This window comes from Cyanistes caeruleus, chromosome 10 (genome assembly GCF_971803275.1).
Source record: "Cyanistes caeruleus chromosome 10, bCyaCae1.hap1.1, whole genome shotgun sequence".
In the NCBI taxonomy this organism is placed as follows: domain Eukaryota; kingdom Metazoa; phylum Chordata; class Aves; order Passeriformes; family Paridae; genus Cyanistes; species Cyanistes caeruleus.
Window position 1 is genome coordinate 24588547 of NC_141710.1, and position 18741 is coordinate 24607287.

Sequence of the window (18741 nt, forward strand, 5' to 3'; positions counted from 1 at the left end):
GCGGGGAGAGCTGCGGGCACGGACACCGCCGTGCCCCTCCCGACCCCCCGGTACCGGCACAGACAGCGCCGTGCCCCTCCCGGTACCGGCACAGACAGGGACCGTGCCCCTCCCGACCCCCCGGTACCGGAACCGCCCCGGGCCGACCGGGGCAGAAGAGGCACGAGGAGCCGCGGCTCGCAGAGGCGCAGCGCGGGTTGGATGCTCCTGTCCCTTCCCTTTGGGGAGAAGCTGGAGCGGGGCTCGGGGGACACGCACTGTCACCGGGGCGACACCAGGTGCGCTGGGCAGGCACCGAGCACCGAGCACCGAGCACCGAGCACCGAGCACCGAGCACCGAGCACCGAGCACCGAGCGCCTGGCGGGGACTCAGCCGAGCCTCCCCCGGAGCGGCAGAACCGGCGTGACTCGGCTCCGGGCTCTGAGAACCGAGCCCGGGGCTGCACCGCCCCGCGGGGCTCGGACACCGGTGAGAGGTCCGGGCTCGGGTGAGAGATTCGGGCTCAGGTGAGAGGTTCGGGCTCAGGTGAGAGGTTCGGATACGGGTGAGAGGTTCGGGCTCAGGTGAGAGTTTCGGGCTCGGGTGAGAGGTTCGGATACGGGTGAGAGATTCGGGCTCAGGTGAGAGTTTCGGGCTCGGGTGAGAGGTTCGGATACGGGTGAGAGGTTCGGGCTCAGGTGAGAGGTTCGGACACGGGTGAGAGGTTCGGGCTCGGGTGAGAGGTTCGGACACGGGTGAGAGGTTCGGACACAGGTGAGAGGTTCGGACACGGGTGAGAGGTTTGGGCTCAGGTGAGAGGTTCGGGCTCGGGTGAGAGGTTCGGGCTCGGGTGAGAGGTTCGGGCTCAGGTGAGAGGTTCGGACACAGGTGAGAGGTTCGGGCTCGGGTGAGAGGTTCGGACACCGGTGAGCAGCTCCAGCCCCAGTGAGCAGCTCGGCCCCGGGGCTCCGGCAGCATCCCAAGGAGCTGGGAGAGCTCTGCCAGGGGCATTCCCAGCTTGGCACGGGACCTGCTCCCCAGGCAAGAGGAGACACGAAGCCGCTGACACGTTTCTTCCTGTTCCCTTCGGAACGGCATCGGAGCAAGGCTGCGAGAAATCACGCGCTGGGTTCAACAGATTTCTCTCCAGAGTGAGGCTTCGGCTCGGAAGGGGAGGATGTGAGAGTTGAAAAAATTACTACAGAATTCTGTTTGCCTGAGAGTGCTGTCACAGCACACTCGGACAGGCTGCCAGGTCCCTCCCGACTGCTCCTGGCCTGCAGGAATCTGAGCCGGTGCCACTTGGAAAGCAGCAGTTCGGTTTGTGTAATCATTAATTAATATCCACTGCATCGGGAAAGGATTCACAAGTCAAATACAAGAAAATGTTGCCCATCTGTTATGAGTGGGAACCTTCAAACTGCAGCATCACGAACTATTGCCCAGGACTGTGAAGGGAAAAAAGGAGGAAGGAAAGAAAAAAGGGGAAGGGGTTGGATGTCCCTTCCTTGCTGTGTGTCAGGGCCACTGACACGGGCAGAGCTGTGGCCGCTGGCACCGGGACTGGCAGGTACCAGGGACGGGAGCCCTGCAGGTGCTGCAGCAGGGAGGAGTGCAGAGCACCAGGAAATATCCGGGAAATAGGAAAGGCCCCTTCCAGCTCTGAGTGGAATGACACGGGAGAGGCACGTGAAGCACAGAGCAGGGCCTGGCAGTTTCCAGCACTGCGTGCTGCCCGTGGCTCGCTGCCTTGCACCTGCATGTTCGGGCACCTCAGGGCGTGGGGCCACCCCCGTCCTGTCCCTTCCTGTCCCTTCCTGTCCCTTCCTGTCCCGTCCTGTCCCGTCCTGTCCCGTCCTGTCCCGTCCTGTCCCGTCCCCACGGGAGGTGGCAGCGCTCGGCCCCTGCAGCCCCAGCTCACAGCCCCATCTGTCCTGGGCACCTGGGAGTGACTGGGGGCTGCAGGAGCCCAGAGGCGGCTCAGGCTGCAGGAAGGGACCCAGGGGAGCCGCTGGCAGCCCCGGGGGGCTCGGCAGTGGGCTCTGGACACTGCCCCGTCCTCCTTGCCATGAAAAACGAGGGGTCCTGCCGGGCAGCGGGGCCGCCTGTGTGAACTCGCAGATCAATTACGTTTTGGCTGCCCTGAAAGCAACGTGATGACTGAATTCCTGAGAAAGAAAACAGATTGGGAAACAGAAGATTGCTCAATGCACCTGCTGGTGAGTCAGAGGCACAGACCCGGCAGGCTCCCTCTGCAGAGAGCGGCAGCCAGGAGCGACCCAGGGGCACCAAACCCTCGCTCCGGCAGAGAATTCGCACTGAGCCCTGGCCTGGAGCATTGCCTGGGGCAGGGAACTCCGAGGGCTCTGGGCTGGGCTGGCCAGAGCTGCCCCAGCCAGCCCTGGGGACAGGCACGGCCAGGACAGGGGTGGCTGTGGCTGGGGGCTCACAGGGACGGGAACAGCTCAGCAGCTTCACCACTGGAGCTGCCTGGCACTGCCAGCCGACACCCGGCACAGGAGGTTCCCCCAAAGGAAAATAACGTGGATAAAGCACATGAAAAGGCAGCTCAGACCCAGCTGCACATCTCACTGCAGACACACAGCCTCCAAACAGCGTGGAGGAGTTTTGGAGAGCAGACACGAAGTGACTGATAGCGGCTATGGGGAGAGCTCCATACAGGCGGCAGCAGCGGCCCTCCAGAGGGAATGTTGATAGAGGCTCAGGGAACCCCCCAAAGCATTTATAGGGGACGTTTATAGGGATTTTGGTGAATTCCCTCCAGCTCTCTCGTGTAAGCTGCTCCTCTTCCCTCTCTATCTGTGCATCTATTTTAGGATGAAGCTTTCACTTCAGCACAGATGTTCAGAACTGGGTTTCGTGCAGTAAAGATCTGTTCACATTTTTTCCTTTTTGCACCAGAAACCACGAATTGCAGAGCTGGAGGCAGCAGCAGCAGGCAGAGCCGGTGACACTCTGGGCGTGTTTCCCCCTTTGCTTACGGCTGCCGGTGCCACGGGCACGGTGGCCACAGTGACAAAGCCCTTGGCCACCGTGCGGGGCTGTCCCCGGCAGCAGCCCCGGCTGTGCCACCGCTGCCACCCCTCGGGGCAGCCTCGGCCCCGAAGCGCCGCTGTCACCGGAGCCTCTGCCCGGCCAGCCGGCCAGCTCCGGGCAGAGAAGGCGAGCGGGGAAAGCGAGGGCCGGCATCGGAAAAAGGGTGGGAAGGGGAGGGAAGGGACAGCAGAGCCCCCCAGGGCCACGGGGCTCAGAGCCCTGGCACTGCTCCGCAGGGATGTGCAGCGAGCACAGGGACCCCGGGCCGGGCTCCAGCAGCTCCGAGACAAGGTTTGAGAGCACAGGGACCCGGGCTGGGCTCCAGCAGCTCCGAGACAAGGTTTGCGAGCACAGGGACCCGGGCCGGGCTCCAGCAGCTCCGAGACAAGGTTTGCTGTGCCCAGCCCCTCCCCGAGCGGCAGCGCCGAGCCCGGGCTCGGGCACCGGGGTCCCACCGGGGGCTGCCGCTGCAGCAGCTCCTACCTGAGCACACAGAGGCTCCAGATCCCTTCTCCCTTCTCCCTTCTCCCTTCTCCCTTCTCCCTTCTCCCTTCTCCCTTCTCCCTTCTCTTCTCCCTTCTGCTGTGCCGGTGGCCCGGGATGCTGGCGGTGCGGTGACAGCAGCAGCCGTGGCAGCCCCGGACACTGCATTGGCACCGCTGAGCCTTTCCCAGCCCCTCTCCCCATGCCCAGCACCAGGGCACGGTGCCACCCACAGCTGGGAACACTCAGACGGGTGCCGTCGGCTCTGTTTGGGTAAGAAATACCCTTTTTAAAAACTGCAACTAATATCTGGATGCAGAAACACCCTCAGAATTATTCTGTTTCCTTCTTCCTGCAACCATTTCCTGCTCAGGGAACCAGAGGTGACTCAAACTCTTCCCCAGGTTCTTGTTCCTCCCTCCCCGAAGGCCCAGAATCCTCCCCCAGTTCAGAAAAGCCTCTCAGCTGCAGACACAGGAGATCCTTGGAACAAAATTCTATTATTCTGCCTCTCGCAGCTGATGCAGTTGTGCTCCCGTGGCTGTCACTGTCCTGGCCCGGGCCAGGGAGGGAGCTGGGGCAGCCCGGGATGGAGCCCGGGAGCCACCGCAGCTCCAGCCGGAGTCACAGAGAAAATCGGGCTCTTTTTGCCAGTTCTGAGCTCCGGCACCGGGCTTGTTTCCCCTCGGCAGCTAAATGTGGGGATAAAGGAAATGCCGGTGCAGGGCAGAGGATGCTCGGGCAGCAGGGATGGGGTGTCCAGGTGTGCTGAGCTGGGAAATGGTGCCATAGATGTGTCTGGGAAAGGCCGCTTCGTGCTGGGGGTCACAGGAGACACCCGGAATCCCCGTGGAAAACAACTGCCCTGTGGTGTTTCCTTTAATCAGTTAAAGCCGGGATGTGGTGATCAAAAAACTCTGATTATGGGTGATTTGTGGGAAACCGACGGAGGAACTGCAACACGGGCTCCCTCTAATGTCAGCCGCTGCCTGGCGGCACCCCAGCCCCTGCTGCCCCATTCCCTGCACCTCCCTTCCCACTTCCCTTTATTCCCTCTGCCCCCTTTCCCTGCTCCCCCTTTCCCTGCTGCTCCAGGTTTCTGCTCCCCATTCTTTGCCCCCAGTTCCATTTCACTGCTCGTTCCTTTCACTCTGAATTCCCTGCACCCCCCAGCTCCGTGTTCCCCAATTCCCTGAGCATCCAGGTCCCTGTGCCCCCATTCCCTGCAGAGGGAGGGGCTGGGGGTCCCAGTGTGTCCCTGAATCTCCCTCTCATTGCCACAGCTGGGGCCGATCCAGAGCATCCTGGTGCTTTGTGTTTACCCCCTGGATCTAACAGGAATAACCTGAACAGGTGGCGTTTTAATACACATCCTGTGGGTGGGATGTGCTGGTGCAGGAAAACCCCGCTCCCAAATAACCTGTGGGCAGTCCCACAAGGGCTCAGACACCTTCAAGCCGACATAACCCGGTGGAGCCGCTTTTAACCTGGTAGAGGAAAAGAGAATTAAGAAAGAGAACTTTTCTTAGGGCAATTTCACTTTATTTTTTTCCATACAGCAAGGTCAACTATAGCAGTAATAATAAAATAAGCATAAACCCAAATTGCAGCCCAGGACAGAGTACGTAACTGGAGCAACTACAAGCGAAAGTAAGTCTGTGGTTACGTAAGAGCAAACGCGAGCGCGCCCGTGCTTGCAGCAGATGAGGCCGAGAGCAGCTGGGTGACCGCGGCTGTGGCCGGGCTCCTGCAGCGCCTGCCGCCAGCAGGGAAAATCTCCCGGCTCCTCTTTCACCTGCTAAAAGAACAGGACCGCTACAGCGAGAAAATAATCCCCTACCCTACAGCTACGGCTGCTGTTCTGTTTGCCTGTCCATGGTTGAACTCTGTGAACGTCAGTATTTGTTTTGAAGAATCTTTTTTTTTGTGAACAAGAAACCACTGAAATTGTCAGAAACTGGTTTGAATAGCATATATCTTTAATATATTTTGATACTTTAAACATGCAGTAGATTTTGAATAATGTACGGAATATCTGAGCCATGATTCCCTGGATGGGCTGAAGTACCTGCTTTTTTTTTTTTTTTCTTTTTATTTTCTTTATTTTTTTTTATCATTTTTTTTTTCTTAATGATTCTCAGGCAGATTTGACCCAGTGGAGCTTCTGTCAGTCATGAGATCTCGGAAGGATGGCAGATCTTTCCAGCTGAAAAAATCCTGGCAAACTACAAGCTGTCCACATAAAGCAAAGCAACTTTTTGGAAGGGGGATGGAGTGCTAACTCTGTGCCACTTTTGCAAGCAATTTTGTTCAGCCTGTCATTTTATTTAGCCTTAACAAAACTCCTTGTAATTATAGACATTTTTATTCAAAATAAGATCTTACTATTATACAGGTTTCTCTCTTTTTTGACTATATACAGAAGTGCAAAAAGTCAACCTTCGCTCTCGACGTCCCAACTGCAGCATAATCAACCCTCAAGAGTTTGCACACACACACTAGAATTCTTGTTACGTAAACTTTGAGTATTTGGATTATCAACAAAAAGTCCCTTGATCTATTGATTATGCAGCTTATTTATAACAAGGCCTGATATTCAGGGATTTCAAAAAATATTTAAACAATATTTTAACATTTGAAATGGATACAGTAGAAAATAAATTTTATTCTAATATCTAGGAACTAGATTTTTTTTTTCTCATAATAACTAATTACAAACAAAATAAATCATCAAAATATTACTCAATTGTCTGCCAGGATTGTTGCCATAGCAACAACTTAACTTCTTACTTAGCAATGATTATATAATTATAAGATATCCATATAAAAGATCTTTGTTCTTTTAATGAAAACTAGACAAGAACTAACAATGACTGACATTCTTACATTGTCATATTAGATCAGTAAAATAGAAATCATTTAGTTAACAATAATACGAATACTCATAAGACACTACATGTAGATTCCAAACTGAGTATGTTATGAAGAAAACTACTTTTTTTTTTTTTTTTGTATTTTGAAAAAGTCATCAGTAAATTCTAATAAAACAAAATTCTATGAACTGAAATGGTATCAACTGGTAATAGAAAATGAAAATGAGCTAATAAATGTAAGAAATAAAAACTACATTTTTAACAAGAAAAAAATAAGTAAATTCTCTATGGTAAGTCACTACAATAACATGTGAAGTCACCTATACTTTCTTAACACGATTGAAATTACATTGGTATGGGTTTTAACCCGTAATGTAATAATCTAAGGCTTTAATAGATGTACAGTACAATCAGGAAAATCAACACATCATTCTTATCTATAAAGCATCTCTCTCAAGCATAAAAACTCGCAGTAAACTCGGAGTATGGCGAGTTCTAGAACCGAACCCGCGCCTCTCCCTCCCTGCCCGCCCGGGGCCTGGCCCCAGGCAGCCCCTGGCTGAACAGAGCAAAAATATCCTTTACTGGCTGCAACATCCAAACCACAAAAAGGAATTCCTTTGGATGAATCCATTCTTAAAACTTGAATGCACATCTATTTGTTTGTTTTTATTTTGTAAAGGCTTTCTAAGGCTATAAGCAGTTAATCTGAACAAAAAAAATCACATATAAAACTCACCCGAGTATTAACCCACCCAATTTCTACACTAATTAACATCTCATTTGTCCTATTTTGGTTTGTCATGCATCTGCTGTCAGTGCTTCTGCGTCTTTGTTTAGAGTCGCCGCGGATGCGGGACTTGATGAATTAAAGTGAAACCCATCTCTGCAAAACATTTATAGTCCTTGTGACTCGACAGAGGCTATAAATAGAGCAAAAGAAGTTCCTCAAACATTTGTTACTGTGTCTCAGAAATGGCTTTTCCCTTTCGCAGCTCACCTTATCCAGTAAATATGCATAAATATGACACACAACGCCTCGGGAGAGTTTACAGATAACATTGTCCATAGGGTTATGCACAGCTGGAGCATCTCTCTGCTGCTGCCCACTGGCTGTGAGGAGCAATTGGCCATTTCTGAGACAGCTTTGGTTTGAAACAGAACGGTGCCCTTTGACTGATCAGTACTCATCAAGTCAGTGAAAACGTGGTTCTGAAAATAACACTGCAGAAATAATACTCTGATGGATGTACAGTCTATGGCACTTCATGAGAATCCTTAACAACGTGGTACTTAAAGCCATTGATGTGCTTTAAAATATACACAGTTGTGGTTTTGCTTGGCACATTCATCTCTGTCAGATTCCTCTCTTCTCATTTCTTACAATCTATTACATTAAAAATATTACTCTTAAACAAAAATTACTGTGCATGCACGCTCTCGTCTATAATGGCAATTTTAAATACAAGGTGCACCTTTGTTATTTGTAAACCTTGAAAGAAATAAACTTACTTTAAAAAATTATATCTTGGTCTACAGACGTACCAATACATAATAGATTTCTGGTTACAGCATCGTCGGTCTTTCCGGTGACGTCCGTGATTGTGGGGAGCAGCCCCGAGGCAGGGCCCGGGCACCGCGGGCCGGGAAAGGCGGACGATGCTGCAGGCTTAGACAATAAATCACCTCAGCACAAATATCAATTCAATGTACAAAGTAGATAGGCAACAGTGTGCAGTGGAGTCCCACGGTCTCGCTTCGTCTCGTTAACATGCAATGTGTGATGTCACTGCTGAGGGGTTCCCAGTGCTGCTGGACAGTATTTACAAACACTATGGCTAATGAGCTCGGCCTCTTCCCACCCAAATCCGGCCTCTCCGCCTCGGACACCATCTGGGGAGGGAAAGCACAAAGTGTTCTCGGCACAGCCAGGACTCGGGGTCACACCACACCAGCCCCAGCTCTGCGGGGAGCTGTGTCCCTGCAGGAAGCCTCCAGCAGCAGAAGCATCCCGTCCCACCCGAGCCATCCCACCCATCCCACCCTCCCTGCATTGCTCCAGCACTTTAACAATGGTAATGCTCAGCTGAAAGGAGCAGCTGCGATTACAAAGCCACTGTGGCCAAAGGGTCAATCCTCACCCTCAGAAATAATCCCATTATGGCCAAGGAATCCAATAAAAACGCTGCAGAAATGGAGAGAGCAAGGTAACACAAAGGAAGAGCTGTCCTGGGACGGGATGGCTGCGGCAAGGGGAATCTCACAACAACAGAATTATGAGTTTCCAAACCCAGGAAATGCTGAGGTTCCGAATTTTGAGATTTAAAAGCTGCTCTTTCTGAAGAGAACCTGATGGAATCATCTTCCCCCCCAGCCTGCCCCTCAGCTCACCACAGGCCACCACAGAGAGAACATAAACCTCTGTGAACGCTGATTTTGCTGGGTGGGCACGTACAAACTAACACGATGTGGCCACTGCTACCTGTGGGATCTCCCCTCAGAGAGGACTGGCCCCTCAGGGGGGTCAGAGCCTCCACTCCCAGAGATTACTGGTTTTCTTAGAAAGAAAATAAAAACCTTCTGTCCCTTATAGCAACAAATTACACACGTAAGAGTAAGAAAAAATACAGCAACAACACACTGGGAACTTACTGTTTGATGACCAAATGTCTACATCTGTGTAACATACTTGTGGCTAGTCAGATGTTCGGCAGATATTATGGGTATCTACAGGTAAGAAATGTACACAGTGAGTGACATGTGCAATGAGCCCCCCAGAGGCACAGCATTTGCTACAGAACATCAGTTTGGGAAAGGGAGGATCAGCTGTGAGTTGGTGGATTTTATATCGTAACTAGAAGTTAAAGTCAACTGAAGTGTTACAATAGCAACTTACAACTGGAGAACACTGGGTTAAGTACTATTGGACAAATACAAATAAGTATTTATTGGATGTTCAGGAAATAGGAGAAGTTAACATCTACAAGTCATGCAGTGCAGTAATTGAAAATAGCCCTTTTTGTTGGCCTACACAAAATTCTGTGCTTTCAGCATCTCATATGATGGATTCTACAGTGGCCTCATTTCAGTGTGATTTTGTGAAGCGTTCACTGCTGTCACTGTCCTGCTTGAATGCCAAACCTAGGATGGCCTGAACTTGATTTTCATGGCTGGTGACAATCCCCGGCTGAGAAGAGCTGTGCCCTTCCCACGGCAGCTGCGGCACCGCGCAGAGCAGCCGGCAAGCAAAGCCTCCCCAAGCAGGGAAACAGCTCCCAGATGCTCGGCTGCACGAACAGGACTGAGCACTGAACAGGACTGAGCACAGGCTCCCCTCACGTGCCCATCAGCTCAGTTTCCCCTTAGAAAAGCCAGGATTGCACTGGGAGCCAATTGCCAGCAGTGCCACGAGCAAACGGCACCGCGCCCCGGCCGGGGGGCACGGCGTCCCGCAGCGCCCAGGGGGAGAGGATGGGCACAGGGACACAAAATGGATCTGCACAGTCACAAAGGGCTGTGGCACTTGGGAAGTTTTTCCTGATGGGCACCAAGGCTGGCCTGTGAATCTGCCTGGTAAAGAGAACGGGGGTTCCTCTCAGTGAACTCATTGGCAGGCGCTGCTGCTGCTGCTGCTTTTCCACCCGTGCGCCCTCTCCTCCCCTGGCAGCTCACACACCACAGCACTGCCAACAGAACGGGCCTGGAGCAGAACAAAGCTTCTCATACCATGTTCTCCTGCTGCTGCAGGACAGGCTGTGGAACCCCACTGGAGCAGCGTCAGGGGCAGTGCTGTCGAACACACCAAGGACCTTCAGCACCAGCCCGGGAAGATGCAGGGCCAGATCTTTAGCCTTTGGCATGCAGGCACACGGCTGGGCAGCATTAAATACCTTCAGCATTGCTCACATGGTATATACATATATGGCTATATATGTATATATGGAGGTTTGGCTGCAGAACTGCACTAAGTGTGTTATGAGGCTCTGGGGAGGAAAGGCATGAAATGACCAATTCCACAGCAGAAGGTTTTCCCTGGGATCTACCTGGGGGAGTGCATGGTTACTAACAGAGAGATGATTTAAAAATAATGACTTTTTCTGTGGCTTGTCTTGTTCTCACAACCCTCAGGACATGCACAGGATACAGAGACACACTGAAAGTAACTGTCTGGTGCAATAAACTGCAATATTAAGAGACTCTGGGCACACAAGAGGTTGCCTGCTGAGGTGGCACATATGCAGAGGGAGCTCCACCTATGAACAAGCTTTTCAAAACACAAATTCTTAAGCCAAGCCTAAAGCCCTGAGTGAGCTGTTTGTTCTGCAAACTTTTCTCAAGAACGTGCTAGCTGCTGAGCAGACCAAGCTGGGCTGTTTTTTGGAATTCTACAATATCCAGGTCCCTTTGGAGGCTCGGGATGTGCACACCTAAGTGTCACTGCAATGATGCTATTTGGGAACTGTATTTGTGAGAGATGAGGAAGCAGACAGGGTAACGAGGGATGTACAGCTGGGGCAGCACAAACTGGTAGTGCTCAACAGGTAAAGGTGCAAAGGCTCGAAGCCAAAGGCCCTGGGGCTCACTCTGCAGCTCTGGGTGTCCTGAGGAGTCACCTGTCCTGAGCCAGGAGCCGAGGGTGTCAGGTAAGCCTGAATATTGACAATTACCTGCACAGCTCATCCCATCCACAGGACCACACCTGCACAACGCTGAGAACCTGGAGTTCCCTTTTCTAAGGGGCACAGTTGTGATCCCACTGAGCTGGGTATCAGACCAGAACTGACGGCTTCATGGCATGGACAACTAACTGCCCAGTAAATCTCCAAAAAGAATTTGCTTTTAGGAGAGGAACAGGAGGCTCTTTAAAATGTTTTTATTGTTGCACTTTCAGCCAGGTGTTGTACAGAAATCTTCCCTTCTGACAGCGTCCTGTGCTCAGGTGCAGCTCCAGCCTCTCCTCTGGACCAGGGACTCATCTCTAAGCATTGGCTCTGGCTTTCCTGGGAGGACTTCTAATCACTTACGTGGTAAAGCATTACTCATATTCCTGAAATACATCCAAACACGGCAATGACTGGGGTGGCTATTGAGAAATAAACCCAGACTCTTATGGGCATTTTCTTAACTGAGCTCTGTTTGGGCCATTCCAAAGAGAATCACAAGACTGAAACAAAGGTTTCAAGGAAGTTTCTGTGTGGTCCATGCTCACAGGGTTTTGTTTTAAGCTTCGAAGAGGAGAGTCAGAACATGTTTGGACTGCTAAACTCAGACTGTATGAACCTGTAACCCCTCTGCACAAAGACTCCCCTGGCTTTCCCTGAGTTTTGTACTGAAAGGAGCTGCTGGCTCCACAGAAACGGAAATAAATCATGGGTTTGTGTATTATCCCTTGCTCTTTGCATCCCTGAGAGCAGAAATAAGCAGCATGGCCCATAAATGTCAAGACTGAGTCAGAAACTCTATTGTCAATTATTTTTAGCATCAGAAATGGAACTGCAGCACCTTTGGAGCACAGCTAAGGGCTGATTAAGCTGTGCTGCAGCTCTCTGAGAGAATGTGTAGGCCAACAAGAGGTCAGATCCAAACCCCCATGCTCATTAAAGCACCGATTTCGAGTTGTCTGTAAGGAACAAAGCTGTAAATTAGCAAACCTGGTTGGCTGTGGCTGTTGCAGCGAAGGGAACACTTGTGGCAGATGTTGTTGCTGCAGACACAGTGGCTGGCGTAGCACCGTGCACCATGGGAACTTTCGGAAGGAAAATCAAATAAGCAAACATACAGAAGAGTGTGGCAGAATGGGACCAGAGCGACACGTGGGAGGGTCATTGAGCATGGTTTACCACAGCGAAAAGCCCCAGACATCATTGCCAGCGCGTGACATGCAACCACAGTGCAAAGCAGGACAACATTCCGGCCGGGAGGGGAGGGAGATGGGAGAGAAAAAAAAGGGGAAATGCTTGTTACCATCAAATCAAGAAAATCGACACAAACAAGCTTAACCATTTCAATATGAAAAACAACAGCAGAGTTTTTTCAATGCCCTTTATATTTACAAATTTTTGTCTTTTAAAAATTCAACCCAAATATTTACTGCTAACAGAAATTAATCTTGTAGAAGGACAGAATACAGCTACATGGCTATGGTAAGATACAGTCTTTAGTTAACACAAGATAGGCTCTAAACACTGGAACTCATAGTCCAGTCAAAATCCACCAAGGAACAATGTGCAATTAAAAAGTGCTGTACAAAATTAACATCTACGTGTCCATGTCAATTAAATAAAACAATCACATTTAATTGACAGGTGTTAGTGCAGAAGGCTCGGGGAGATGGACTGGCACGAGGGCTGTATGTTAAACCTAGCAGTGGATTTTGAGGGTCTGTGAGCTGCACCACAGGTTTAAGATAATCAAGAAACAAAGCTGGCACCTACCAACACTTGTAGCGGGTGTCATGCACAATATTGAGCCTGCTCATCATGCATTGCAACAGGAAGGTGGATTTGGAAAGGGAAAAGAATTAAAACAACCCATCACATGTGTAATTAGAAATTTCATTTGAACAAAGAAGAAAAATGGTTATTAGGGGCACAGTGGCATGTAACTGTCAGCACAATCAAACCATACAATAGCACAGTGATCCATCAGAACGAGGCCTCAGGGACAGATGGAGCCGTGCTGGGACCCTGCACAGCCAGGAAAACCCTCCTCAGCTCTAGCTCAGAACTCCTGAAACCTTTCTGCCTTTTGACACAAGCCTTGCCATGGTCCTTTCCCTGCTCTTCTCACATCCAGAGGTGCTTCAGACTCACCCTCCTGGTGCCTGCGGTCCCCAGTGCGAGGGCAGCGGGGCCAGGCCCTGCTGTCCCTGTTGGACCTGTCCAAGCAGATGGATGGTGGGAGGTGACAGAGTCCTGTCCTGTCCTGTCCCCTGCAGGTGAATGCTTGCTGTGTCCTGTGCAGCTCATGGTGACACCTCTGAACACCTGTTCAGCCTCTTGTTCTACATTTTAGGATGTATTTTAAGCTGTTGGTGCCTGGGCTCACAGCCCCAGTTCCCTTCAGACCACACAACAACAAAGCACCTGGAGAGCTCTGCTCTGCAGCCAGAGCCAGGAGCAGGAAGGTGTTTTTAGGATCATTCTGGCATAATTTTGAAGTATCACCAAGTTGGCAATTCTCTTTACATTACACAGAAAAATGTCTTCCACCAGACTGACCTCACAATCTTCTATTTCTGCTTCCAAATGATAAATATATACTGATGTTCCAGACTATCCATTTTTAATAAATTATTTACTTTTTAAGGTAAAAAATAACATTTATTAACACTGTTAATGATGACTGACACAGCAGAAACTGAAATAAACTCTGAAGTCTGGGAATGAGATTGTAATTGAAATGGAAACATGTCCTGGCAGACTGGCAGAGGCAGGAAATGCAGCCTCTGTGACATCCCATGACTGTACAGGGACAGGAAATAGCTCCAGCCCTGCTGGAGGGGATCCTCAGGAGCATTTCACTATGCAGGGAAGAAGCTGCCCAGTTTAATTACTGCTGGAGCCAAGGTTATTGTCTATCACTGCTGTATCTGGAAGGCAACAAAGGCAGGGCCATCATCATGTTTCCCAATTCTCTGTGTCACGGGAGAGACTGAGAATGCTCCCAGAGCAAGGGTGAAGGTGCCTCTCCTGACCTCCTCAGGCACAGATGATGGCTGGGGCCAATGGGATCACTTGCAAGATTAACAAATGGATTAAAAGAATTTGGCTAAAAAGTACAAACAGTAATCAAAACTGCTTCCTTGGTTCCTCTTACGGGCTCTCAGTGGCGTTAATGAGGCTCCAGAGCAGCTCTGAGCTGCGGCTCTGCAGAAGTGCCCAGGGCTGTGCACCCTGCACTAGAGCTGCAACAGTGCCTCACTCCGTGCTACACACGAGCTGGGTCTTCATAACCACTCTGAAACAGCCCTGTAAAGCTCTTCACTTAATAGCTCCGAATTTCAGTCTGAATGATCATCATTAACATTATGACCAGTGCACACAGGTTTTGAAAGGGAATTTAGGCAAATGAACATGAGGCAAAAAGTAGAACACCTGCTAGGGTGGCATAATGCCCAAACACAGATATTGTGCTATGTGACCTTCTTACCAGTAATAAAAATAATTTCTGCTATGATCTTAATATTCAGCTTGACTTCAGAAGCTTTGACTGACTAATGAGAACACATGAATAATGAATGTGCACTTTCAGTGTTCCCTGGCTGTTCGGCACAAGGCAGAATTTTAATTTGAGGATGTTCTGACGTAACTGACCATAACTTCACAATCAGATTATTTCTGCATCACAATAAAGCTATTTTTAGAAATATTCTAGGTTTACTGTTGTTTTAATTATTTTTTTCTCTTTTCTCCCTTGTATTATTCCCCTCAATCTATTTTTTCTGCCCAATCTACTACAGCCTAATTAAAAACAACACTCCAGACAGCACAAGCACTCCCGTGGAGGTGAGCAGTGGTGCGTGACCTTTCCTGTAGGTTTTGGGAGAGAGCAGTGGTTTAGCACCAGCCCAGCAGCCCCAGGGAAGAAAGTGCTTTAGGAAAGCCCCTGGGCACAGAGTCCCAGCCAGGAACAAGGGTGTCTGTGGTAGTGAAGCTGCAGTAATCGAACAAATACACAAAGGGTTAACACGATGCAGAGGTAGCTGCAGCCTTTCCTCACTGGCTCGGGGGTTCAGCTGCCAGCTGCAATCCTGCCCCTTGCAGCTGCACCACAACATCAACTCCTGGGAGCATCCTCCCAACCTGAGCCCTTCCCCTGGAGGATGCAGCTTCTCAAGGACACTCTGGTCACCTGGGGACCACACCTGGGGCAAAGGCTGTGCTCACACTCCTGAGGAGATGGGAACTGAGGCACAGGATGGGCACAGGCCCCGGGGCAGGATGCCACTCACCTGTCCCTAGCAGCACTCTCCAGTCGCTGCAGGACATGCAGCAGGTCAAGGTCTGAGGACCCAGAGCTCTGCACATTCACAACAGGAGGGTCAGCCACATCTGCTGAGGTGTTCCAAGCTGGCAGCCAGGACCAGGGAGCAAACCAAGCCCTGAACACCTCCAAGGCACGCAGAGCTCCTGACGCAGCCCACTAACTCCCCTTATTTCAATAGCACAAATGTCCCTGGTTCCTTCTTGTAACACACCTGAACTCCTCTCTCAGCAGCCCAGGTTACGGGGACACCTCAAGAGAGGAGCTGTGCACAGACGGAGCTTTAGCTGGGAGAAGTGGTTTGAATATCTGAAGAACATCTAATCACTTAAGGCTGGAGCGCAGTGTCCACTCCCAGGCACGGACGTTCCCTGGATGTGCTTCACATCCCTGGCACACAGCCAGCCAGAACAATGCCTTACAATTCACAAGAGGCATCTGAGGTTTTCTGGAGTATCAGTGGGAGAACATGAGGAGCAAAGTGCCCTGCAGAGAGGAGGGTCCTGCCCAGCTCGAGCACAGGGAACCAACCCTGGGCACACCCCCCCAGTTCCCCCCAGAGCCCCTCCAGGCTCTGCAGGTGTCCTGCCCCCAGCCCTCCTGTACACTCTGCCTGGAGCAACCAGGAACACAAATGAGCACTTACACCTCAGCTGTCTGAACCTGAAAAATGTCACTTTAATTCAGATGCCACTGAGCTGCCCTGGCCCTGCTCCGTGTCCGTGGACACACGCTCTGTGCTCTCCGTGGCTTCGTAGGGACAGATGGAGAAACTCTCTTTCTAGGTGACTGTGCCCAAACAGGAACTGATGCCACTTCACCTGAAGTGGAAAAAACTAAAAAAGGCAAGGTGCCAAAGGCATTTTTCAAACTTTTTGAAAAGTACTGGATTACTGGAAAGCTCAAAATGCCGCTATCTGAAAAATATAAAGAGAGAATTTATAATAGCTCAGGCTAAAAACTCCCTTACTTTTCTTATGCAACATACACTAAACTTCAGCGGTAAGGAAAGGTCTAATGAAGCCTCAAGAACCACTGCCAAGCTCCTGGAGGTTTCAGTGTGGATCTGCTGGAGCAAGAGCTGAGGTAAGGTGAGTCAAGAGCCAGTGGGAAAGACCCCAGTCTATGATGAGGTGCAAATGGGGTCTGGCACACACAGACCACAACCCCAGCTCCAGAGTTCCAAGGGGAAGTGCAAAGGCAGTTCCAGCATTTCCAGAAACCATCCAGCCCCTCGCTGCTTTCATGGGAGTGGGAAAACTTCAGTTTACAGACTCCACTGGTTATGCTGTGCCAGAAGAGAACTGTGAATTGTTTAACATTCATAGGTAGGATTCTGAGTCTATCTGGATGGGGCTCTGAGCAATCTGATCTATTGGAAGGTGTCCCCCCATAGCAGGGGGTTTGCAGGGTGGTCTTTAAGGTCCTTCCCAACCCAAACCATCCTGTGGTTCCATGAGTCTATGACTGCATATGCATTTTTATATGGATTTTAATATGTGGGCTAGGGATCTGACCTGCAGCTTACTCGAACCATCTTGCTATTGACTCCAGCAAGCTTTGCAACATTTACCGATACATTTCAGTGGCTGCAATGTATTTTTGCATTATTAAAATGCACTAGATCAAGAAACTGATTTTTGTGCCATTTAAAGTACACATGTTGGCTGTATGCCAGACCAAGACAGACTAGTAAAGGGCATTATACTGATCTCCTGGGAACATACTTGCCGAAGATGTTTAGGATAAAATCCTTTAAATTTTTTGGGTAAAGACTGATTAGCTGTATTTCTTCCCCTTCCCAGTCTGCATTATGAAGGGCTGTCCTCACAGACTCTTTCCCATTTTTGAGTACAGATCTATCAGCTGGGCTCTGCATGCCTGCTGGAATGATGGTGCTGCTTTAGTGTGGGTTCAGGGCTAACAAACTACCTCAGCTGTGTAACTAAGGGCAGAAACTCCTGATCATTTCCCATGCAGTGCCATGGGCAGAACCAAAGCACATGCTCCAACTTCATGTCCCATCACTAGTTCTCCAAAGGCATTTCTGCTTGGTGCACAGTACAGGTGTCAACTCTTCAGCAGTGACACCAGGCCAAGTGTAGAGCTGGTCACAACAAGCACTTGGCTTTGCTCGGTCCAAGACCAGCCCTGAGACATCAGCGATAGAGGCCCAACCTGTGACTTCTTGTGTAGGTTTGTGATTCTCCACCTGTGAGACTGCCTGTGCTGCCTGGGATCACTGCACCTCATTAAAACCTCATTAAAAACCCCTTTGTGCGTGTGACTCAGAGCCACGGCCGAGGGGTTTTACAGGGAAACAAGCACAACAGCTGAGGGATGTGTAAGAAAGAGCAGTTAATCCAGGGAAACAGGAAGGAGAGAGATTTCCAGTTCTGATTTGGGGTGACAGAGCATGATGCTGATTTTGTGTTAGACTGGAAAACACCCACCCAGCTTCTGCAAGGAGCAGAGAGAAGGCAGCGTTCCCACAGCCAGCCCCTCCTCTGCCCACGGGCACGGGGCACTGCTGTGCCATGGCTGGAGGGGCTGCCTGTGCCTGGCACCAGCTGCCTCCAGCACACACCACATTCGCCACCAGCAGCCAACAGCTGCCTCCTCCTGTGCTTTCTCCAGGAGTCCCCCCCTCCCTCCCCTGAAAAGGTGCCCGTGCAGCACTTACCTGGTGGGAGAAAGGCTGTATGCTGCTGTAACTGCATGTTGGCAAGAGCTTGCTGGTATTGGAAGATACCAGTGTTAAAGACTGCGGTGGCACCATTGGTTTTTTCAAGCGCAGGCCTCTTTGGTAAGGGGGGAAGTACAGCTTGAGGAATTCCCTGAGTGGTGGATGGGTATAAAAATAAAGTCCAGTAACAAAAAGAAAAAAAAAGAAAGGGTGGGGGGAGGAGAGGGTGGGTGGGGTGTGGAGGAGGGAGGGAGGGAGGGAGGGAGGGAGGGAGGGAGGGAGGGAGGGAGGGAGGGAGGGAGGGAGGGAGGGAGGGAGGGAGGGAGGGAGGGAAGAAGGGAGGAGAAAAGGAGAGAGAAAAAGGGAAAAAGATAAATCAGTAGAAGGCAAAACAACCAGGCAGCACCATGTTTCTCCATGAGCAAGCAAGCGGCATAGCAGACTGAACTACCAAATAAAAGGCGCGGGAACAGCTTTCCAGGGAGCACTATTTGCCTTCCACTACAGCGGCACAGGGACCGGCGGGACAGCCGCTCTGGGCACCGGCATCAGTACCACGCCACGGGAAAGCTTCGGGCTGGGCCAGGAGCGAGCGAGGCTCTCGGGGAAGCAGCACTGCTAGCTCCATGAGGATCACACGTAGAAGCCATGTTAATAGTCACCGTCCGGAGCGGATG

General features: G+C 50.7%; 1 protein-coding gene across 50 annotated transcripts in view; it reads right to left on the minus strand.

The window, feature by feature from the left end:
* Nucleotides 1–5040: 5040 nt before the first annotated feature.
* MBNL1 (muscleblind like splicing regulator 1) overlaps nucleotides 5041–18741 on the minus strand; it is a 68651-nt gene continuing 54950 nt past the window's right edge. For 12 of the 50 annotated variants that reach the window (XM_086843023.1, XM_086843022.1, XM_086842998.1 and 9 more), the window contains 5 exons: nucleotides 18062–18215; nucleotides 12828–12863; nucleotides 12045–12139; nucleotides 9046–9120; nucleotides 6166–8286 (listed from right to left, as the gene is read on the minus strand). In XM_086843023.1, coding sequence (XP_086699149.1) covers nucleotides 9064–9120; nucleotides 12045–12139; nucleotides 12828–12863; nucleotides 18062–18215 — 342 coding nt within the window. In that variant the 3' untranslated portion in view covers nucleotides 6166–8286; nucleotides 9046–9063. Of the gene's footprint in view, nucleotides 8287–9045; nucleotides 9121–11250; nucleotides 11441–12044; nucleotides 12140–12827; nucleotides 12864–16032; nucleotides 16296–18061; nucleotides 18216–18741 lie in introns of those variants that run through there. The other 38 variants (XM_086842988.1, XM_086842981.1, XM_086843013.1 and 35 more) reach the window with 9 other exon arrangements.